General features: G+C 34.2%; 2 protein-coding genes across 11 annotated transcripts in view; both read left to right on the forward strand.

Moving 5' to 3' along the window:
- The window catches only part of LOC124947222 (E3 ubiquitin-protein ligase MYCBP2), a 173524-nt gene extending 161653 nt beyond the window's left edge, over positions 1-11871 (forward strand). Inside the window, exons 31-53 of one of the 6 annotated variants that reach the window (XM_047489066.1) lie at positions 265-487; positions 641-1003; positions 1081-1287; positions 1368-1573; positions 1647-1797; positions 1882-2248; positions 2325-2502; positions 2613-2803; positions 3187-3258; positions 3644-3733; positions 4164-4393; positions 4482-6026; positions 6128-6299; positions 6381-6766; positions 6854-6983; positions 7073-7479; positions 7555-7669; positions 7742-8358; positions 8442-8813; positions 8899-9123; positions 9395-10167; positions 10267-10634; positions 10728-11871. In XM_047489066.1, coding sequence (XP_047345022.1) covers positions 265-487; positions 641-1003; positions 1081-1287; positions 1368-1573; positions 1647-1797; positions 1882-2248; positions 2325-2502; positions 2613-2803; positions 3187-3258; positions 3644-3733; positions 4164-4393; positions 4482-6026; positions 6128-6299; positions 6381-6766; positions 6854-6983; positions 7073-7479; positions 7555-7669; positions 7742-8358; positions 8442-8813; positions 8899-9123; positions 9395-10167; positions 10267-10634; positions 10728-10843 — 7504 coding nt within the window. In that variant the 3' untranslated portion in view covers positions 10844-11871. The remainder of the gene's footprint in view (positions 1-264; positions 488-640; positions 1004-1080; positions 1288-1367; positions 1574-1646; positions 1798-1881; positions 2249-2324; positions 2503-2612; positions 2804-3186; positions 3259-3643; positions 3734-4163; positions 4394-4481; positions 6027-6127; positions 6300-6380; positions 6767-6853; positions 6984-7072; positions 7480-7554; positions 7670-7741; positions 8359-8441; positions 8814-8898; positions 9124-9394; positions 10168-10266; positions 10635-10727) is intronic. The other 5 variants (XM_047489067.1, XM_047489068.1, XM_047489070.1 and 2 more) reach the window with 5 other exon arrangements.
- A 141-nt stretch (positions 11872-12012) lies between these two features.
- The window catches only part of LOC124947223 (WD repeat-containing protein 47), a 48906-nt gene continuing 35789 nt past the window's right edge, over positions 12013-25129 (forward strand). The window contains exon 1 of one of the 5 annotated variants that reach the window (XM_047489077.1): positions 12013-12082. Coding sequence is in view for 4 of the 5 variants with exons in the window: in XM_047489073.1 (XP_047345029.1) it covers positions 16448-16578 (131 nt within the window). In the remaining variant the exon portion in view is untranslated. Of the gene's footprint in view, positions 12083-16271; positions 16579-16890; positions 17460-22183; positions 22365-25129 lie in introns of those variants that run through there. The other 4 variants (XM_047489073.1, XM_047489074.1, XM_047489075.1 and 1 more) reach the window with 4 other exon arrangements.

Below are 25129 nucleotides of genomic sequence, written 5' to 3' on the forward strand. Positions count from 1 at the left end.
CGGTATGATCTACTCAAGCGGATAAGTCCGCGAGTACCAATTAAGGATATCGCGGGTCTGAAACTCGTTCTAACGAACCTGCTACTTTCGTTCATCATCAATTTGCCGAGATTGCTTTCCCTTTTTTTTTTTTTTTCTTATTTTTGTTGGCTCAAATTGATCCTTGATTTATTCTCCCACAAAAAGGAGATTCAGAAATTTTCTTTATCTTTCGTATTATCGGCAAACGCAAAGTGAAATCGTCGTGTCGTTTCTTCCTTCTAGTTGTCATTCAAACGAACGACTCTTCTTGAGAGACTTCGTTTCTTGTTCGGCCGGCACGAGTGGTGGTAGACTGGCGAGATGGCTTCAACCGGACAGCTTTGTGGATCCATCCCAGTGTGAGGCTCTTTATTCGAGAGAGGAAATGAGATGCGGATGGCCCGCTATCGTAACCATACTCACCAGGGACCAATACGGCGAGATTGTGCACGTGCCCGGTTTGAAGGTGAAAAGCAATTTTCGATAATTCATGACGAAGTGACTACTGTCTAGCGAAATCCTTCTTCTTATCTAGAACGACAAAATGAAATTCATCCTTCCAAAATAATCTTACTCTTCTTTTGTTTATATATATATATATATATTTTTTTTTTCTTAGATTGAAGTGAAAGCGATTCCCATAGATAAAATGGATATAACTGGCACCGATCAAGGGAGAAAAATTCGTCGAGTTTCTCAGCCTGATCCATTAACCTTCGGTGGTTATCCACAACCGAACTTGGACGTGCCATACGAGCCAACGATCAGTAATAAAATGTGTTTCTACTCGATTACAATGATGAAGGCCTACGAAAATTATTCCTTCGAAGAATTAAGATTTATGTCACCTACGTTTAAAAGATCCAGCGAGAGTATGCTCGTTAGACCAAACGGTGATGGTAGTTACAGTGCCACCTGGACACCTTCTTCAGTTGGTTGGTATTCGTTTATGATTACCGTGGATGGTTATAATATGGAAGATGTAAGTATTTTTTTGTCTCCATTCTAACTTATTCAAGATTATTCCTTCTTCATCATTTTTCGATTCTTTTGCTTTAGAATTATAAAGTTGAAGTGAAAGAACCTCCTCAAGGTATGCAGCCACCGGCTCAAAATATCGTAAAGAAACACCAGCAACAACCGAGCAGAGTTAGAAAGTTTATTTCTAAAAATAGTGCTGGGCTAAGAATCAGGGCCCATCCTTCCTTACAGAGCGAGCAAATAGGTTCTATTCCTATCAACGGTACCATATCGTTTGTCGACGAGGTAAATCTTTTTAACCGTTTTTCATTGCTGTTATTATTGTCGAATGACTTTCATTTCGATTACGATTTCTGTTTGATTAGATACACAACGACGACGGTGTATGGCTGCGATTGAGCGCAGAGACCATAAAAGAGTATTGCAGTACTACTCAGTTAGGAGCTTGGTGTCTGCAGTACAATCAACATCTAGGAAAAACCTTATTACTTCCAGTAGAAGAACCAAAATCGATTTTAGATCAGGTCATAAAGGAGACCATTCTTCGGAAAAGAGTAGATCCTGGGGAGGAGTACGTAGGACTTTTATATTTTTCTTTCGATAACTCGATTTAACGCGTACTTCAATGTGTGTCCTCGTTTCAGTAAGAGGCAGTCAGTTCGTTTGGCGGGTGGTAAAAACATGGTCGTTGTGAAATGTGGAGCCTCGGGACACAATATCCGAAGCAAACCAAGTCTAAAGGCTGCGCCAGTAGGAATGTTAGCTCTTGGGAATATAGTAACCATTTTAGAATATGTAAGCATTATGATTATTTGTGAAAAAAGAAAAAAGAAATTCAAGTGATACGATGAATCTTATCGTTCATTAAACATTTCACAGTTCACGAATAACGAGGGTGCATGGGCTCGTATAGACGACGAATCCGCGACGAAATATTGCTTCGACAAAAGTCGATGTATTGAGAGTGAGGTTTGGTCCCTGGCAATTAACAAACATGGAGTGGAGTATATGAAGTTCGAGCAAGAACCGGAAGCCGATCCAGTGGAAAAAAAGGCAGCATTACCTGATCAGTCCGTACAGTTGAAGGATCATAAGAACAAAGGTTTTGATTTCTCGGTGCCATCCGTGAGTCATGAGGGATTCAACTTTACAACGCAAAACTTTACTCCAGGTACGGGAGAGTCTGGGGAAAATAGCAACACGAATCCCTTTGTTTTTGGATCATACAATCAGCATGATTCACCAGGTATACGTCTTCTGTAATATGAAAGGAATCATAATAAGTTTTATTAATGTATTCCACGATTGATTTTCTATTTTAGGAAGCGAAAGATTCACACCGGACAAGACCGACGTCTCTCCGAAGTTTTCAAAAGCTCACTCGAAAGAAAGGGTCGTTAAGGAACGGGAGAGGGAGGGTGGTGGAAAGTTTAGCGTTTTACAAAAATGGTTGAGAGGAGATGACAAGAGTCACGCCGAGAAAAGAAATTCTCCGGGCAGGTAAGAGAACACTCTTGAGTATCTTTGAAAAACATTTTTCTCGTCTACTTCGTAAAGTAACCGACTGAAAAAGTTAGCTGAACAAATATTAAAGAGTATATTTTATACAGAGATTTCTCAGAATTCGTTGGCGTATCCGTGAAGGAACTGGTAAAAGCCATGGGCGAGAGTCGTGCGAATGGTAACGGAGCTACACCACCAGAAACACCAAGGAGGATGTCAAGAAGTTCATCACCAAAGAATCCCCAAGGTGGGTCACCACGATTTCAGAGCCCGTCCTCTAGTCCGGTTCCGATACCCGGTACGTATTAAATATTCGTTACTAGCTCAAAGGATTACCTACTGCCGTATATTTCTGTCGTATAAATCTGTGTTTAATCTTTTAATCTTTTTGACCGATCTTGTATATTTTCACCTATGTTTCATTTTGATCTATGGCACTGTAACTGTTCTGAAAAAGGAATCCTTTCCGGTGCTGAGAGATTCGGTTCTCAGACTTGTAAGACCATATAGTATTATACGGGTATTTCGTTTACTTTAATGTAATGCATATGGGGAAAAGCATACCAAAAATACGTAGTCTCATTGGAGCACGTTAGAATTTAAAGTGCAATTTTCTATAGTCCTTAAAAACTATACTATTTTGGATTAGTAGATGTATCCAAAATTTAATGTTTGTCTTAGCTGAAGCCGGTCAACAACAAATTGGTTTCGGTAATCATCTACATATAACTGCTGCTAGTGCCCCTGTATCAGGTATTGATCGTTTCTCTATAGCTAGAGTTGCTTGCTAAATTGTTATTTCTTAATATTTTGTATATAATAATTATGGTCACATCATAGCAATGTATATATATATATATATTACTTATATGTCAATATTTCAAAGGTTTCTTCTCTTTCTTTGTATATTAGAGCATGAGGGTAATAGGAGTAGTAGTAGTTACACCTGATGTGAATGATTTGTTTGTAGCAGATTTTATCATTTTGCTTATTTTTGTTAATTTTATTGTCACCCTATCGGTAATTACAAATTATTAAGAATTATCGGTAATTAAAAGTTCGCAAATTTTTTGATATAAATATTTATATACGTAATAACACATCACATTACATTCTTCAACTAATGAAAACTTACCAGGTGGGAAGTGTTTGATAGCAGGGGGGGACAGTATCAGTAGCAGCCCAGTGCTCTGCGGCTCCCCCCGAAGCGTTGGCCTCTCTCCGTTAGGTAAGAATGCTAACACACATTGATACTCGATAACTCTACACGAAAATATAACATGAGTGTTGTTAACGAAGAACCTTGGATGCTGCTTTCATTCTATAATCATTGAAATCATTCCATTTCGATCGTACATTTTTTTGCGAATAATGAAACGACCAGACTGGTTTAAATCATTTTGTTTGTAAGGTGAAAGCACGAAACAATATGCACGAATTTCTTTATGAGTTTATACAATAATACAAATTGTAATGTTCGTAAAAATATTACTCTGTCACTGTCCACGGTTTCTTGAAAGTAAGGTGAGATAATGATATCGCATAGCACGCTGAAAAATAAGAATAATTATTACAAATATTATGATTATTATAAAATACGATCACGCGGTGTTCGCGCCCGCCCAAACTTATCAGATTAAGAGTTATTTTTCATAAAGTCTCAGGTGGCATGATTGACAGTATCACATCGCAACGAAGAGGATCGACTCAAAGTGATACAAGTGCTTTGGTTAGCAGTCTAACCCAAGATCCTTCTCAATCTCCTAGTGGAATCAGTACAACAGCAAATACTCGAGACTTGTCGCCGAGTCCAAGTTGTAGTTCTTTGCATATGAGATCAGAAGGTAGTATAGCGACACCACCTGATACACCAAGAAAGGATGGCGTGGTAAGATTATATCTTTTTCTTTTTTGTTTGAATTTTTATCGTGACAAATGAGATAAAAGAACAGGCGATATATTTATTATATTCTCAGAATTCTCAAGACAGTCCACGAAAGGTATCCCAAGCACAAACGCAAACGAGTCCAGAGAGTGCAACCACTGCTATGAAGGGACACTTTAGTATTGGTTCATCAGGAACGAAAGAAGAACGTCATTCACCTAAATTAAGCAAAAGAGATCATACGAAGGTAGTCAAGATCAGAGCTAAACGAGCAATGTCACCAGCTAATGCACATCAATTACCAAATCCATCGCGAGCTTTAAATCTTAGTAAAGATAAAGTAAAGGAAGCCATCAGTCCTTCCGTAGCTGAATGTTTAAGAGCAGTATTCGCTGCGTTTCTATGGCACGAAGGTATAGTTCACGACGCAATGGCCTGTGCAAGTTTTCTTAAATTTCATCCGACATTACCAAAACAAGGAGCTGTCGTTGTTACTAGACAACCATTGGTACAATCTAATGATAAGGAAAAGCAAGAACAAAAGGCTAGGCAAAGACATTCCGTAGAAGTAACAAACGCTGGAAATTACTTGCATATTCAAGCTAGCACCTTAGAAACTTTAACTCGTTCGGCTGCAAATGCAAATGCAAATCGAAGTAGAAAGAAACAAGAAGTAACGATAAAAGAAGAAATACAGTCAAGTGGTAAACTCGATTCCCTTCCTGAATTTCATACAGTTGCTGTTCTTCCACCGGCCTTGAAGAGTTTAGTATTTCTCTGGGAAGAACTTAGTACTAATTGCTTACAGGCAGTCGAGCAACAATCCGTTTTACCAAGTCCAATATCTCAGATACAAACGATGAAACTAGCTAAGCGTCCAGCACCAGAGAAACGTCCGAGAGAAGATAAAGTGAAAGAAAAGGAGAAGAAAGGTAGCAGGAAGAAAAAGGAATGGAAGCCGATTGGAAAATCTAATGTGTCGGAGGGTCTTGGTACTGGTATTGAATGTGAAACTATTTGTGAACTTTGTGGATTGATGTTTCCACATCCGGTGACGTATCATATGAAAATGATGCATCCTGGTTGTGGTTGGAGTGCAGGGGGAAAGGGATATAAAAGTGATGGTAATTATTGTGTTGGATGGGCGGGGAATTGTGGAGATGGTGGTGTAGGTGGATATTCGTGGTATTTAATTTGTGACACATGCCGAGAGAAATACTTGACAGTGCGAAAAAATAAATTAGCAAAGAACTTCATTACAGGATTATCCAAAAGTAAAAATAATGACAGCAAACCTTTATCACCAATTACTAGTCCCAGTGGGTTTGATACTCATATTATTATGAAAAATAATGCCATGTTCCTTTTGGATTTAGCAAGTGCATCCGGTTTAAGCATTCCAAAACAACAGAGACGTCCATCTCAAACTTTATCCTCTGTAGCAGAAAATTACAGTCCCCCGGAAGCAGCCGGTCCATTTCCACCAACGGGTCCATTTCAATGTTTACAATCGTTGGGAGTTCACAATTCGCAAACTCACGATGAGAGATATTACGAAGAAACTTTAAGACGACAAAATGGCCAGCAAAATCCTTATGAAGGAACCGTCGGAATGTTTAATACTACGAACGGCAGAGTAAGTTAAATATTTATTTATCATTTTGAAATTCTTTAAACTTTATATATATATATATATATATATATATATATATATATATATATATATATTCTTTTCAGCCATTATCCGAGTGTCCTGTGAGTGAAAGCGATAACGAAACTGGTAAAAATCGTGGTACATTCCATAGATCGGTATCGATGTCCACGGGTGCACCCTGGGCTAGAAATAGTAGCGATGGAAGAGTCGTAATGATGCGAAAAAGAAACAATAGCAGCAGTGAAATGAATAATGGTAATACTTTTAATGCTTAATTGAAATTAATGACTTTATTATTTAAGGAAAATATTTAATAGACGTAATCGTATATTACAGATGCTGGTTCATCACTATTATGTTATCCATCAGCTGCTCTTCAAAAATTAGTTCCATCGATGGACCAATCCGCAATAGTTTCTACGAGCCAAACAGAAATAGCAAATAACGATCGAATAGAAATTCTCATGAGACCCGTTATGTTATTTGTTCTTCAGCAACACAATTTACAACATCTACAGATAGCGATGAAACAAGCTTTACGACGAGCTGCATGTAGAGTTTATGCAATGCAAGCTTTAAATTGGCTTTTACGAAGCGTAACGCAACCAATTTGTTTACATGATTTACTTTGGTGGTTCGTTTCGTCGCTGACACCGGTAATATCGCCCGACACTTCGGAACAAACTGAAGAAGATAATAGAGTGGAAAAGAAGGATGATCATGTACGTATATATAATTAATATTAATAAATTAATTAACATCATTTTTATAAAATAATATCATCTATTGATCGTTTTTCGTGATTTAAGGATATGGCAGGTACACGTGAACATCCTTTGGGTGATTTAGTAATAGCAGGTGAAGCAGTTAATCCTTTGCCAACAGCATTTCATACATTATTACAAACTATTGCTGATCTAATGCTTTTACCACCGCCAGGTATGTTTTTAATATTCGATATGTTTTTAATTGTTTTTTTTTTTTTTTTTTTTTTATGCGTGCTTATGTTAAACAAAAAAAATTTACAGGATCTCCATTACAACACGCTGCTATTAGATGTTGGGCTATTAGATTTACGCCAGCTGATCATATGTTTCTTCATAGAAGTCACGTTTTTAGTAATATTAGTAAAATTTTGTCGCGATCGGAAGAAGAGGAGGATGTTATTATGAGCATAAACGAAAGTCACCAATCGATGTCTTCACAACAGATTACTGGATGTGTAGAAGTTTTAAAAGATTTAACAACTGGTATTAAAATTAAAGCATCCAGTAGACAAGCTATGATAGGTAGTTTGACTGACAGCTCAACCGAAACTTTTTGGGAATCTGGTGACGAAGATCGACATAAAACTAAAACTATAACTATCGTATGCGCGGCTCATTCCTTTCCAAGAATAATATATATTCATATTGATAATTGCCGTGATTTAACAGTGAGTTTTATTATATTATCATAATTGTTAATAATTTAATTCGAGAAATTTTATTGTTGCATTATATTATTTTAGCACAAAGTATCCAATGTCGTATTTCAATCGGGAATTAATGCCGATGAAATGATAAAATTGAGAACTGTAGAAATTGAAAGTAGATCTGTTGGATGGATAAATTGTTCGATTACCGGTAAGTTTTAACAATAATAATTTTATTTTTTGTTTATAATGAATCGTATAATATAATAATTAAATTTTATAGATCCACGCCACGTTGTTATTGGGTTGGAATTAAAGGGACCGGACAATTCCCTTCGCGTTCGTCAAATTCGAGTTTTGGGAGAAATCAAAGGGGAATCATTAAAAATTGGAAAACAATTAAGTACGCAAATGATTCAACAGAAAAACTGTGAAACAGAAACATTGAAAGTTTTTCGTCTGATAACATCTCAGGTATTTGGAAAACTTATACAAGGTGAACAACCGCAGCAACCTGAACAAACAGAGGGCGCGAATGAAGATGTAGAAGTCAGCAATGATTTAAAAGAACATATGGTTGGAATTTTATTCAGTAGAAGCAAATTGACACATTTACAAAAACAAGTGTGCACTCACATAGTCCAAGCTATTCAAAAAGAAACAATTCGTTTGAGAGAGGAATGGGAAACGTTGTTGTGTTCTCCAACGCCTGCTAATAGTTTAATAAGTGATAATAGTGATTTACCAAAAACAGCGGATACTTATTGTTTCGAAATGCTTTCGATGGTTCTTGCATTAAGTGGCAGTTCAGTAGGACAATATTATTTATCATATCAATACGGTCTTTTGAAAGATTTGCTTAGTCTATTACATACTGGATCTGCCAGGGTGCAACGTCAAGTATGCTTCGTTATTTATAATTTATTTTTTATGTACAATCTAAATATAACTTAGAAATTATCGCATTGGTTTTTCTCTCTTAGGTGACATCTCTTTTGCGAAGAATTTTGCCTGTAATTAAGCCAGAAACATTAGCTACTGTTGTTGGTATCGAACGATTACCACCGTCGGATTTCAGTATAGTAGCCGTTGCCAACAATGGTTTTACACAGTCGGTAGATTTTGACGATAATGCACTTGGAATACTTGATGTCTTTTTAAGTTGCATCGCCAAAGCATTAACCGTACAAGTTAAAATAAAAGGAAAAGAGAATAATGGGAAAGCATTACAGACAGCTTCATTAGCAACTAGTATACATCCAAAAAGTTTTGTTGGCGAAAGGTGGTGGTTAAGAGGATGTATGGCTCGAAAATTAGCAGAAGTCATAATACAACTTTTGAAAGATATGGCATCCGTAAGCATAGATTAAATAATTCCTAAATAATAATCGTAAAGAAATGTTAAAAATATATCAGTATATTATATAATTCCTTTTATAGGGAAAGATATCAGAAGGATGGGCATCTATAACAAAGGCAGCAATTGCTGAAAATATTTTAAATTTAACAAGACTGAGTGAAAAAAGTCGAGAACCCACAGAATGTCTTCGTACTCCAACATTATGGTTGGCTCTTTCTTCCTTATGTGTTTTAGATTCCGATCATGTGGAAAGATTATCCTCTGGACAATGGAGTGCTTCTGAAGGACAACCGCAGCCACCCAGAGTTAGTCTAATTAAAAATTCTTTCATTTATTTCACATACATTCAGATAAGTATCACTATTTTTCTTTCTACTTCTATTTTCTTTTTTTTTTCCCCTACACATACTTACCTGATTTCAAATAAATATTAAAAATCAAAATGATTGTCATCATAATTATTTATGCGTATATTTCGATATATCAAATATATATATATATATATATATATATATATATATATATATATATATATGTTTAATTGTATATATTAAAATATTTTTTTAAACTTATTAGCCAACATGTAGTAATCACGATGACGGCGAGACGACAGCTATTATTCAATGTAATGAATGTGGAAATTTGTGCGCTGAATGCGATCGAGTTTTGCATCTTCATCGAAGGACAAGGATGCACATTAGACAGGTCTGTAAAGAAGAGGAGGAAGCTATTCGAGTGGATTTACACGAGGGATGCGGAAGAACAAAACTTTTTTGGATACTAGCATTAGCGGATAGTAGAACATTGAAAGCATTAATAGAATTTCGAGATGGTTCACCAAGGAAGCCTGTTGGAGTTACTTCCGGCATGTGTCGATTCTGCGGCACTACTGGAAACACAGGTTTATTAGCAATAGGAAATATTTGTGCCGATCATGATTGTCAAGAGCATGCGAAAAACGCATGTAATAAGGTTCATTCTTGCGGTCATATTTGCGGTGGAGTTAAAAATGAAAAAACTTGCTTACCATGTTTACACAGATGTTCGGCAGATAGTGATCTTAAACAAGATGCCGATGATATGTGTATGATTTGCTTTACTGAAGCTTTATCTTGTGCACCAGCGATACAGTTACAGTGTGGTCATGTATTCCATTTACATTGCTGCCGAAGCGTATTAATAAAAAGATGGGTTGGACCAAGGATAACATTTGGATTTTCACTTTGTCCTATATGCAAGGTACCAATGATACATCCAATGTTAGCCGAACAATTGGCTAGCATCAAAGAACTTTATGAGGATGTTAAAAGAAAAGCTTTAATGCGATTAGAGTACGAAGGATTACATAAGTATGCATTGTTTCTTTTTTTTTTTTTTCCACTATAAGCTAATATACTTTTCTCAAAGATTATTGCTATATTATATATACGTAATTCTGTATCGTTTAGGGTGGAAGCAGCATTTGCACCAGGTGGACGTTATCAGGATCCAGCAGCATATGCCATGGAAAGATACGCATATTATGTTTGTTACAAATGTCAGAAGGCCTATTATGGTGGTGAAGCAAGATGCGATGCTCAGCTAGGCGGGGAATCTTTCGATCCCACAGAGCTGGTTTGCGGAGGGTGCAGCGACGTGGCAAGGGCTCAGATGTGTCCGAAGCACGGGGCAGACTTCCTAGAGTATAAATGTCGATATTGTTGCTCAGTGGCAGTCTTCTTTTGCTTTGGAACTACCCACTTCTGTAACCCCTGCCACGACGACTTTCAAAGAGTCACCACCATTCCAAAGAGCGAGCTGCCTTCATGTCCTGCAGGTATTTGAATTTAAAATTTGTTGTAAATTATATATATATATATATTTTTTTTTAAATTTGCTTTATATTAAAATTAATGAATATTTGTCGAAGGACCTAAAGCTAAGCAGCTTGAAGGAGATGAATGTCCATTACACGTGAAACATCCACCAACCGGCGAAGAATTCGCTTTGGGTTGTGGTATCTGTCGCAATGCGCATACATTTTAAGCTTTCAAGGAGATAATAATAGCACACAATTATCTATACCGGTAAAGTGCTGGTAACGCTTTGTCGGTCTTCATGAATTTTATTAATTTATGGATAATGCTTAATCAGTAAGAGAATACACCATTTGATATAAATGTATTTCTCGTAGAATATTTAAAGTCGCACGATATATTGAATGACCATGTGTTACAACGGTAATATTTGTGGAGGAGTAACTTAAGCTTTCTTTACAAGATTTTATAACTATCATAAAAGTGGAATTGTCGGTACTCATAGTACCGTATAGAAACTAATTAAATAGATTCTGTTGTAAGTGAAAATCTAATAATGCGCGGATCTATAACATTGTTAAGAATCGCATAAGCCGTTTTTATCAATTACCTTAGGAGAATTATATGTAAAGAATCATAAGAGAGAAGGAAAGTAAATGTGCTCGAAAACCAAACTTCCATATAAAATAAGAAGATGGATTGGCATAGGCACACAAAATATAATCAATTTTCGTAAAGTGTTCTAGGATAAGCGTTTAAAGTAAAGTAATTTAATTCTCAAACTTATTTAAAAACTAATTGATTATCGCCACAGGGATAATCTTAATAAAATGATGGGTAATAAAATGATCGTACGTAAAAAAAAAAAAATGTATATTTTAAGAATTGTTCACCGTATAAGATGCTAATAGTGATCAAAAAAAAAAAAAAAAAAAAAAAAGAAAAAGAAAAAAGAAAAAAAAGAAAGAGAAACTCGCAATATCGAAAATACTCGTAATATTCCCGTGCTTTAAGAATCTCGTTTCTTTTTTTATTTTTACATAAAATTATAATATCCTAGTGTGTTCTAATTATTTAAAAATATTTTCGATGTAACTATTTATATTGCATGCGTTCATGATGAAAATTGATTATTATTACAAAATATTATACGAAAATGAACCGTCTCATGCAAATTTGCTAATACGCAAATAAACGCTATGTTAAAATTTTTGTTTCGATTTTACGTGAATTAAACAATCGGACGAATGAAATGATCAAGGTGTTTTGAATTTTATCGATTCCTACGTCTCATCACGACCTTTATGCACCTTTTGAATATCCCGCGTTACCTATTCCAGTCGGATCGATCCAATATGGCGCAACTGAGAGCAGCGCCTCTGAACGGCAGTCTGCCGTAAGACGTCCGAGGTGTAACGCGTGTGTTTGTGTGTGCGCGCGATTCTGACGTTTTTCGCCTCGATCAGCGGTAAGTAGCCTTTATTTACGAGTTGTGCAACAATAGTTACATAATTTCGAAGCCAAGCGAGTCATATGTATTCGCATGGAAGTGATCGATTGGCGGGAAATATGCGATACGTTCGTTCGTTCGTTCCGGACTCTTCTAGTTCGCTCGATGTCTCTCTAGCGAGGCTGACGAACGATCATCTCCTACGCACGTTCGTGCCACCCTGTTATACGAGAGCGGCTGTCAACTCGCGATGTTTATTTTTATCACGAATTGCACCCAATTACAACTCGACCTCTCGCTTGATCGAGCGAAATTACAGACTCTCCTCGTACTCTACGAAATCTTTCAGTCAAGATTCATCTAAAACGAAAATATTCGACGTACTTACGTACGTTAATACGTATATATATATATATACATATATATATGTCTCGTATTTGAACGATGTCGTCTACGAAATTGTAATCGTTTAAAATCCTTTGTTAGAGAATCAACGAATTTGATAAAACATCACTTTCGTATTCTGCCATTTCTCTAATATATTTATTCTTCATCAATATTTATACGACTCGAGCATAATTTTTTTAGTTTAACCTCACTTTTAAAATCTAAATAACTTATATCATAGATATGAACGACTTTCTACGTTATAACAAAAAGAATTTATATATTCAATTGTAACCAAGTATTAAATCGATTTTTATGATTATATTTTAACGATAAGTCATTTACATTGATTACTTGTATAATAATAGAGATTATATGACAACTTGGGCTATATAACAGTGATCGGTTTCGATATTCTATTACGATTACTTCCATATTTCGATATTATTATTATTATATATATATATATAATAATGATAATTTTTTAATATGAAAATCATGAAGAAAGTATTGAACGAGTATACTTATAATTTTATAAATTATTTATAAAATTTTTATTGAGATTTTTCGATTCGATTTTTTATTGAAAATATAAGACAAATTTATTACTTAATAACGGAACATTATATATATATATATATATATATATATATGTATATACATTTATATATCATTATAATAAAAAATGTATTTATGTTGGTAGACATCGATGTCTAAAAAGTTGATAAAATTTAAAAAGGGAAGGAAGAAAAAAAGAAGGAAACGAAGGACTACGCGCACGTGTTAATCGCGTTGGCGTTGCACTTTTTTCTTTTTTTTTTAGAAAGATCGCAAAGCCGACGTTTTACATTAGTGCGAAAATTCGATGTTTCCTTTATGGGAAGTAACGCATCGTTCGTTCGTTTAAAGCCTTAAGGGATTTCACGTGAAACTGGTTTCACACACGTGCGCAGCACGCGGCCTAAACGCATATTATGGCCGTCGTACGTCTCTCACACGCATCGTGAAAGAGAAACTGCACGTTTCTAAAGTTGACATTGGAAAAAGATTTTAAAATAATCAGTAGCAGTGTGTTAAAAAGTTCAGGAAAAAAAAAAGAAAAAAAAAAGAAAAAAAAAAGAAAAAAAAAAAAAGAAAACAGAAAAAAGGGAAGAAAAAAGATATCAAATCAATCCTCTTATCTATTATAATAACTAATTTCCATTGATTTCGATCGTATGAAAGATGACCGTGACTAATTGGACAAGCAAAGTGTTTTATTTGTAATTAAAAAGTTGAATTTAAGTACCCTAAGAGGATATACTTTGAAAACCAGTTTGGACATCGCTCGTACCGTTATTTTTTCTTATACGTTTACTGATGTTGCATCGAACATATGTTCTGAGTGGTCGTCGACCGCGATTTGTTTTTTTAGCCCTTAATCATTTTCATCATTCGATTTTTGATTAATAGTACTTGTTAATTAAAACTAATTGTATATTATATCGTAAAAGAGAGAGAGAGAGAGAATGAGAGACAGACGGAGAGAGGAGAGAGAGAGAGAGAGAGAGAGAGAGAGAGAAGAAAGAAGAAAAGAATCGATTCAATAATCGTCCGTTTGAATTTATTGTTCCAAGTATTTATGTACGACAAAATGAGCTTAGGTTGTCGTGACGGAAGTTCGTCGCTTAAATCGGAAGACACGTTCAATATTTCGTGGAACGTCGGGGCACGGCGGTGTTAGCATAAAATCGTTCTGATATAATATTGAGTACTATACCATGGCTACGACGTTATACCAGAACTATACTTGGAATCGATTGCGAAATTCTTGAAAGTATTCGAATAATTTCGACTAGAGTTGGATTAGACTCGTTTAATTAGGATTTTATGTTAATACGACCGGTGATACGTTCTAGGTTTCACATAGTTGGCATGTAGCACACAGATACATATTACGAATATATATATAATACATCGACAAACTTGGATAGACGAGAAAGAAAGAGAAAAATGTCCTCGTAACGCTCTTGTTAGTTTCTTCTTTTTCTTTCTCTCTCTCTCTCTCTCTTTTTTTTCTTTTTTTCTTCTTCTTTTTTAGATCTACACCGTATGAACATTCACTGTGTGCGCTAATTAACGACGGAGTCTATACGAATTTTCTTTTTCTCTTTTCCTTTTTTTAGTTTGTTTGTTTGTTTGTTTGTTTATCTTTTTCCCTCGTTTTCTTTCTCTTTTTTTTTTTTTTTTTTTTTTTTTTTTTTTTCGAGACACAAGTAGAGAGGGCTTGTAGAGAGCTTTGGATAAGCTCGAATTCAAAAGCGCATTGGCTTTTCAAAATGTACTTCTCGTTTTTTTTTCTCTCCTTCTATCTGACGCAGTACCGTTAGCTTCCATCACAGTTTGAAAAATCTGTCATGATGGTACTAGAACGTTAATTAGACAGATGTTTACAATTTCATTGATCAATCCGAATTGGAAAGATGGATTTTTCCAAAAAAAAAAAAAAAAAAAAAAGAAACAAGACAAAGCAAAAGAAAAATGTCTTTTATCGAAACGAGTAATTGATCGAAGTTACAATTAAACGTTTCGTTGTATCAATTCTTATTAGCGAGAAATAAAATGTATATATTTATCTTATGTAATAGATATATTTATGTTTATACATATATTATGTTTATCTAGAAGAAATATAGCAGGAATCCTTCGATGTTGTCATTACAAAAAAGAGCAAAGAACGTTCGAACGATCAATGGATTAAGGCGATTAGCGTGTATGTCTGGTACGAATATACACCTTAATTGAGATGTTATCGTTTCACGAAGATCGAGAGTAGTTCTACAATCATTGACACGTACAAATGTATCCTGTCTATCGAGTTTTTATTTAACTCGTTAAGTTAACACATTGATAATCTCTTTAAGATTATTCAATTAATTAGTAAATATCACATTAAGAGAGATAACTTTCGATCGTTATTTAATCGATCTACAGTTGTTCATCAACCATGAATGATTATAATAATTTGCCTTTGTCCTATTTAAAAGGAAATGAATGAATGAATGAAAAAAAAAAAAAAAAAAAAAAAGAAAGAAATTATATACGTATCAAGTCACCACCGATTAAATCTTAACTCATTTTCTTTCTCTCTCCTCTCTCTCTCTCTCTCTCTCTCTCTCTCATTACAACACAACTTATTTCCCTCGTAAAATGTTCTAAATTATCACTTGGCGGGACGATAGACAATGAATAAACGGTGAACCTCATCGTATTTAGAGTGTGACTATATAGAGCATATTGTAATTGCATTTAAAGGCCCGTCAACGAGCGCGCTCTCATTACCGAGATTAACGACCTTTTGATTACTCTTTCCACTCGTGTTAAGTACCGAGCGTTAGTTTGAGGAGTTCTTGATTAGTTAATAAGACGATTTGAGAAATAAGGATACAAATAACAAGAAACAAAAAAAAAAAAAAAGAAAAGAAAAGAAAAGGAAGAACTAATTTTTTAATCATTATATATTCAAGCGATGATATTAATTACGATCATTCGTTGATTAATTATTTTATTAATATTATACATTACTTAAATCTATACTATGACTTTTATACGGATATATACGTATATATAGATAAATACGTATTTCTTCCTATTTAAATGTATCTAAAGGACAAAAGGAGAGATTCATCGAGTCGTTATTGGAGATTCAAGATCAAGGTTACCTTGAGAACACGTCGGAGAAACTCGCGTTCGTTCGTGCTTATGAATATATGTATGTATATGTTTATATGTGCGCGAGGGTAAAAGCATTCGTCGTGGCGTTGTATTGGAATGGTGGTGATAGTAAGCCACAGGACGTTCTCGTGGACAGGAGTCGTGCACGTTTGCGACCACATTTTCTCTCTTTCTATCTCTTTCTCGAACGAATTACGTACGGTTCCACTCTCCGTTGGGAGAATGTATACACTCTCAGTCGGTCGTGCATGTACATGCAGGTGCGTGGCAAAGCCAAGGTGAATGTGCCTTGGTCGAACACGAACGAGCACTGGTAGCTTGCTTCTTCAGTCGGACCTTCTGCCTCTTCTCTTCGACACGAAAAGAAGAGTTGCCGGTACTCCGTTGAGACATCGAAATAAGAAAAGAAAAAAGTAAATAAAAAGAAAAGCGAAGGCTAGTGTTAATCCGTTAATACGTATTGATTTTCTTTCACAAGTTCTATTCTTTTCCGCTCGTTACTTTTTTTTTTTTCTTTTTGTTTTCGTTTCTTTCTTTTTCCTTTTCTTTTTTTTTTTTTTTTTGTTTTTTTTTTTTTATTTTTTTTTGTTCGTTTCTTTTTTCTTTTCACTACTTTTTTTCGATAAGAGAAACACGAGAATGGACAATGGTTAAAAAGAAACGTGATTATTATGGGAATAGTGTTTGATATCGAAGTGTTGTTCGTATTTGACGGGAGATTAGATGATAGTTCGAATTTTTTGGAGTTCTTCTCGAGGACTTTAACTCAATCATTTTGAACTTTCTTTCATATAATCCGTGAAATGTGTGTGACAGAGTATTTAAAAAAAAAAAAAAAAGAAGAATTTCATTCTATTTTCTGCATTGTATCGGAAAAGCGCTCGATAATACACTATAGCTGTAAGGTCATCTACGTAATTAAGAAATGATTCGCAATTATTGAAAGAACGAAGCGAAGTAGTGCTGATTACTTGTTACTGACCTGGGATCTTTGAGAAATCGATGAATATTATAAAATGTCAGAGACCCATACATCTTTGTGTATACTCCTCGTTTTAAGTCATCGTCTTTATTAATATATCCTCATTAGCGTTACGATGCTTTAATTAGTGTATTTTGTTGATGAATTAATTCGTTGATAAAAACCCTTTGAAAGGGATTACGTCCGGTGAATATTGATTCGTGAACATTTCTACTTTCTCGAGATATGGGATATTGTTTTTTCAACCATGGTCGTCGTGACGTCATCGGCCGTTACCGTCGTTGAGGATTTCTCGAAGGACACTTTGGGAAGGTACGAGATCGATATTTTTTTTACATTTTTCTCCTTTTTTGTTTTTTGTTTTTTTTTTTTTTTTTTACATAGATTGCAATATTTTCTCCCCGTAGAGATAAAATATATGTATATAATCTATCTTATATATTTAATCGACCGATAGGTTTTACAAGCGTATTGGTGCTTTTTTAGGTCAGTGAAATCCTACCGATCCTCTCTCTTTCTCTTTATCTCTCTGTCTTTCTACTTTGTCGATATATAAGATGGTTCAAATACGATACTTCTTTCTAGTGGCGCGATGTTCGATCGAAAGTTCATTCTCGATTCTCGATCCCACTTTTTGTCACGATTTTAAGCGAGATCACGTCTTCGAACGAAATTGGTCACAAGTATTTGACCTCGTTCCGAACGGTGATAAATCTTTTCTTTCTTTTTTTCTTTTTTTTCTTTTTCTTTTTTTCTTTTTTTGCTTTTTTGCTTTTTTTACGGTAAAGTGAAAATAAAATCGCGATTAGAATATGTACTTTTCTATGGTCGAATCCGATGGGTGTGGGTATATAAATAAATGCATACGTACTTGCGTACGTGACAATGAAAAAGCTCGAACTATATTATCGAGTATGCTCCTTTACATTATTTGCCTTTAACACGAAACATTTTCAATGTACAAATCTGACGCATCATCGTGATAAATTACTTTTATGCGATGGTTAATAAAAAATGTACGATAAATTAATACGAACCATTTCTAAACATAATCTTTCTGATTATGAATAATTGTAAATTGCATGAATTCAATGAGTATAAAGAGTTCATAAGTTGATGTTTGACAAAGATTGTTTCCGCTTATCGTACTTCTTTAATATAATTTCACTTTTCAATATATTTATAAAAGAATGTAAATTTCTGCTAGATTTTTCTTATTCACCAACTACGATTTTCTTGGGTGCGACCTTCCTGTTTCTCAAGCTATTGTGTTCTTTATGCATCCGCCTACGTACAAATATATATATATATATATATATATATATATACACACACATACACACACACACACAGTCGCCTACAATTCTTCGTAAATTGAAACACAGACTAAACTTAAAGCTATAGAAGAACAGAGTAAAGATGAAATCAGTGAATTGCTCGCTCGCAAGAGTACGTTCAATTGAAGAAGAGTTCGTTTCCAAAATGTCTTAAATTAAAAGACAAAAGAAAAACTTAAGAAATTCATGGTTTTTCCTTATAATTAATTAATTAAAACATCACTCGTATATGTAATTATTTGATTAGTTAAATTATTTAAGATATGATATAAGTTTAACGAATACCATAATAACGTAGACACGTTATAAAAATAATATATATTTATTAATCATATATTTTTCTCTAGCAAAAGGATTGCATATCATCGCATCATAAAAAAAAAAAAATTACGTAAATTGGATAATCTTTATTCGTGTAAAATATATATTTGAAATGAAAATAGGATCTTTAATTATGGTGAGAATTTCGTCGTCTCTGCGATGTCACGGGAAATGATAGAAAGGACGAGGAGGGGAGAGGGGGGAGGGATTTGGAACGAAGAGGAAAAGAGAAGAGAAAAAGTTGATGGTGGTAGCTCAAAGGTGCACGCTCAATTAAGGGGAGCAGACAGCGCGGAACGAACATTGCTCCAAGAAACGCGTCGTGCCGCGCATTGCTTGTCTTCTTATCTTCTTCCTTTTCTCTTTAAGTTTATTCCACAAAGTCCGTTTTTCCTCCTTTTTCTCGTCCTCCTCTTTCTCCTCCTCCTCCTCCTCCTCATTCTCCTCCTCCTTCTCCTCATCATCCTTCTTCCCCCCTTCTTTGTCCTGCTTTCGGTGAAAACTACTTGAACACGATGTACAGTATCTTACAGAATGTTGAAAACTATTTTCACAACTACTGATCATTTTTACGTTTCGTTGAACAATCGATCGATTTTTTCGAATTTCGTAATGTCTTTTTTTTTTTTTTTTTTTTTTTTTTTTTTTTTTTTTTTTTTTTTTTTTTTTTTTTTTTTTTTTTTTTTTTTTTTTTTTTCCTTTTTCTTTGGGATTATCCAAAACAATTTACTTTTTATCTACGCGTCCAATCTTTTATGTAATTCTTTGTAATACCTCGATAACAATCGACATTCGGTGATTTTAATTTATTTAATTCTTAAAAGATATCGTAGGTACAATAAAATTACAATTGATATTATCATTGGTGAAATTTCATCATGATATATTGTATTATTTATTTTATATTCGATAAGAAAATTAAAATTGTATGAAAAGTTTTTTTAATATTGTTTGATATTAGATAAAAATTATAAAGTATAATTTTCAAAGGCGATTGAAATAAGATTCGCTTTTAATGAAATTTCATTTGCGATTAAGAAACCTGGAATTTTCTTGTCATTCGTTAATTAGTTTCGTTTTATATAGATTTTATTGTTTTAAAGTACATACTTCTTCTTCCTGATTCAATTCATTTCGAATATTATAGTCGAAAAATAGAAATCGTGAGAATCACTGTTTGAGATCGTTTATCGTTATTCTATCTAATAGAAGAGAAATAGTACCGAGCTTGAATACTCGATGCACATGGAAATACAAAGATATGTTTCTTACGCGGAAGTCCATTACGCCTCGAGGGCTGGACGATGAGCATAATCGTGCAAATGAAGGTCGAGAAAAGGTTACGACCGGTCTTCCCCGTTAAAAAATTTTCGATAGATTCGTGAAACGGTTTCGTCGACGTTTCTATCTAAGAATAAACTCTTTAATTTTTTTTCAACTTTTGAGTGAGAAAATTTTTGGAGGAGATTAATGAATGAAAAAAAAAAAAAGAAGAAGAAGAAGAAGAAGAAAAAAGAGAAATAAAAAGAAATGAGAAAAAGGAAAAAAGGGAAGAAAAATTATCGTATCACAAAACGAAAGTAATTAAAAGCAAAGTACTTGCTTCTTTTTTTCTCTTTTCTTTTTTTTTTTCTTTTTTTTTTTTTTTTATATTTTTAGTTAAAGAATTTTTCAAGTGGTCCCGTCACGAGAATTCTGTAAATCTTGTTACCGAGGACCGTTACCAGGGGGAACAAGGTAATGTGTTACGTCGAAGCGCGTTTCTCGGCATGCGGGATCGTTAGTACGAACATTCACCCTCGGCACGTTCGTTCGTTACGTATGTACATACTGATTCGCATTTGTAATGAAATTTTCTTCTAGTTTGATTTTAGTTCGTAATCAAATGCTTATAAGTATTATTTGAAACTTCTAATACTTCGAAAACTCCGTATTTCATTTAGACTTGCGATTAATCTACGTTAATGTCTTACGTAATGTTTATCGTTTATTATTCAGTCATCTAATAGATCAATTTCTAGAACAAAGGATTTTATTAATCTTAGAACAATAGCTAGTCTCTGTGATTACTACTTCATTGAAATAATGATTGATTCTTACTCGCTTGTTTTCTGTTTCTTTCTTCTTTTTCTTTTTTTTTTTTTCTTCTTTTTCATCTTCTTTTTTTTCTTTTTTAAATTGCTTCGTAATGAATAATGAACGACACGAGGTCATCGTGCATGTCACGAAAGATCGTAGAATCATCGAAAGGGTTCTTTCGCAAATCTTATTTTAGTTCATTGCTCTAGTCTTTCTGGAACGATATGAATAAGACATGAAGATAATCTGTAGATGACGAAATCGTAAAAGCAAAGGATTTATTTCGATAGATTTTCAAACCACGTTATCTTCCTTCTTCGACTTTGAGTAATATTCCTTTAATGTCTACGATGAATAATGCACTTTTAGGGACAGGATGTCATTGAATTTTTGTAAATCGACCAAAAACATTATTTCTCTATCGCTGAATACGTTTTATGCTAATGAGAGTATCATAGACGAGGGTGAGTACGTTCCGTGCCTTCCTCGCGTGATAAATAGTCGATAAAACGGTAATAAAGCATCTCAACCATAATCGGTACTCGTTAATAGTCTATTCCTTTTAACTTTTTGTTATTCTGTCAATAAACATTATGGACTTAAATTAATTATGTCTCATAAGAATGAATCAGTAAAAACCGAGAATAGTCATTTAATCTTTTACGCTTGATGTGTTAAAGTTCATTGACTGGATAGGTTACAGAAAAAAAGAGAAATACGAAGGGTGAAAGAAAGAGAGAGAGAGAGAGAGAGAGAGAGAGAGAGAAAAAGAGAGAAACGACTAAGTCACACCTTTTGGATAGAGTCCAAATACTATATAAGCATTTAGGATTCCAGTGTTGACGTTAAAAGTGTGAATGAAAGTGGAAGCTATGTCGTAAAACATTTAAACATATACGTATATAGAATGTTTCTATTAGAGATAGTGGTTCTCCACTGACGTCACTCTTGACTATTTTTATTTCCTTTTATTCTATAGAAAAACACGAGAATGATAGAAAAGTTAGATGAAGCGACTTTATCAAAATCGATTCTCTCTTCGTTGAGAGCATCATCCCTTGAACGCAGAAAAAAAAAGGTGGAGAACGACGCGTGCGTGGGAGGTATATACTCGAAGAACGTCTCTCTCTCTCTCTTTCTCTCTCTCTCTCTCTCTCTCTCTCTCTCTCTCTCTCTCTCTCTCTCTCTCTCTCTCTCTAGATATGTTCGCTTCGGCGTCGCCTTAACGGCGTCGTCGCAAACGACGAGCCGACGACGTATTCCTATCGGCAGTACGCCGCGTGACGTCGACCGTACGTCCTCTTTTAAACCACGTGCTTCCGCTTTTTTTCTTTCGATTTATATTTTTCGAATTACCCGCGTCCGGCCACGGTGACGATGTATTCTCGTCTATCGGAATTCTTATTTTGATTCTTATTTGTGGTTGATACTGATTTATCACGTGAATGTCCACGACGCGTCGACGCAACATCGAAAAGAAGTAATTTTTCATTAATTCTTTCTCTTTTTCTCTAACTTTCTCTCTCTCTTTCTCTCTCACTCTCTCTCTCTCTCACTCTCTCTCTCTCTCTCTCTCTCTCTTTCTCTCTTTCTCTCTTTCTGTCTTTCTCTTTTCTTTTATTGCTTTCTTTTTAATAATTATAAGCTTTAAATCTATCTTTTGTATCATGGTAAAAAGAAATCGAGAAAGTATTGTATATTCTCACATTCCTTTGATCGTATCTTTCTTTCTTTCCACATTCCTTTTTGATCCTTTCTAATTACAATTTTGAAAGTCGTTTGAAGTTATTGATACGATTGTAACGTGATGACAGTTAAGTTTATTACATTTTTTTTTTTTTTTGTCGCAACTTATAAAGACAAATTGTTGATGAGTATATGGTATATTTATTGCTTGATAAAAAGTCATTTGATTCCTTCGATAATTTTGACGTCGATAAACTGACTCAGGCTCGGATATTTAACTGTACACGCGCCTGTTTTGCTCCGCATGAATCATTAATCCGGCTACGTCCGTTTAAGGCTGAACGACTATTCCTATTTCGAAACGAGTACTTACTTACGACCACCTTGATGCCTTCGAAGTATTCATCTTATCTCGTAAGCTGAAATCACGAAAAAAGAAGAAAAAAAAAAAAAAAAAAAAAAGAAAAATACGAACGCTTATCTTTCGTTTCCTCAGAAATTCCTGGAAATTCACATTCCGAGAGAATTAGTAATTTTAGATTTTTTATTGACTTATTTATGACAATAATTATGATAAAATTGAAATAAGATAAATATGATTTTATACATAATAATTTTCACCCAATCTATCTATGTACGTAGAAATACTTATAAAAGTATTTTCAAATTTTTTTGCGATATTATCTTTCCGATTAAATTTATTTCGAATCGATTGGCGATGTTTTAAAAGAAAAAATTTATATATTACTTAACACGAAAGATTAACATGATTTTATTATTATTATTATTTATATTTAATTATTATTATTATTTTGATATTATTATTTTATTAATATTTTAATATTATTACACGACTATTGTGCTGTTTATCAGTCTAAGTATTTTATGATCGATCGATCGATGCTTGAATTGTTTCGAACGAGAAATGTTAGTGTCAACGTTTGCAATCATACGATCGATCGCATGATTCATTATTAGACGATTTTCATTATTTGTAACATAGGGTCGAGACAGCTTCGAGTTTCTTTGCCAAGGCAATGGAATGCGAAATATCGTGCAAAAGAAAAAAAGGGAGGTAGCGAAGCCATGAGAGAGGGGCTGCGAGGGTGCACTGACGTGCTTAATCAGACTTTAATCTACTCCTCTCCTTTTTCTTCTTTTTCTTTTAACTTTCTTTCAGTGACATTACATTATAAAGAAAGTAATAAGCACTTAGACATTAACAGCGAAATAATAATAACCATGACGGCTCGAATAGCAGATTAAAATGATAATATTTCCTTCTTATATTCTATTCTCTCGTCTCTCGTCTTTATCTTACTCTTTAGGAAAAAAGAAAAGAGAGAGAAAGAGAGAGAGAGAGAGAGAAAGAGAGAGAGAATCATTTACATTTACATACCGAATTGAGTTGGGGAATATTCAAAGAAAATTCGAAAATTCTTACATGAAAATTCATTTTTGACAAAGATATTCCTCAAATAGTTGATTGTCGAATACATTTGGAATAATTAACTAAAGGAAATTAAATAGCTGAAATAATGAAATAATCGGGATTGCTTCGAGGAGAGTAACGAGAAAGGGTCAGCTACCCTAGAGCAATTATTAAAGAGGATCGTTGACTATTTCGTTATTATATTTTCTAAAAATGATTTGATTCTACGTTATTCATTTAATCTTTTTAAAACAATCCAAATGATTTTCTCTTGGAATATTTATACAAATATATTCAGTAAATCATAGATACATACAAAATATATATTTGATATTGAAAATTAATCATAGACAGATAGAGCATATGACTCTTTCTTACGGTTTATTCGAAAGTATAATTTTACGGTTATTTTACGCGTTACAATTTTTCTCTTCTGAATAGAGATTTCGATGTAAAAATATGCTTTGCCAAGCAAGTTTTTCCTTATTTGAGAACAAGTAAAATGATCTCTCGTAATTTCTCGAAGTTGCTTATTGGGAATTTGTGTCGGGAAATTATGTGTGGGAGTAAGGGAAAAGGCAAGGGAAAAAAGAAGAAAAAAAAAATGAAAAGAAGACCCAAAAAAGAAAAAGAAAGCAAAAGAAAAGGAAAAAAAAAGAAAGAAAGAAAGAAAGAAAAGTCTTGAATGGTAGCTATCTTCTTGTGTAAACTATTCGGTGTATAGTAGCTGTACCAGTCTCGAGTCTCGGAGTCAAAGGTAAGCCAGCTTGAATACCTCTATTACTGCTCGGGTAATGGCTCCTTTAGACGATTTCGTTGCGGAGAAAAGCAACGTAACATCGCCTCGTTCAAGAAAAAAACTTCGAAAACCTCGAACGATAGCACGATAGCAACCACACGCTCATTTACTTCGTATTTTCGGGATCAACGATCTTTGTCCGATAAAGTTATTTTCCGCATAACAACGTGACATCTCCAAGAACGTTTCCTGTTATTAATTTAGACAATTAACTTGACGTATAATTAAATTATTTGCCAATTTGATTCGAAACGTTTATAATATTTTTGTCGAGCGTAATTACGAGAACGTAGTCCAAAAATAAAGTCTGAAGTATGTAAATAATATC

The sequence above is a fragment of the Vespa velutina genome, chromosome 2, assembly GCF_912470025.1.
Source record: "Vespa velutina chromosome 2, iVesVel2.1, whole genome shotgun sequence".
NCBI lineage: Eukaryota > Metazoa > Arthropoda > Insecta > Hymenoptera > Vespidae > Vespa > Vespa velutina.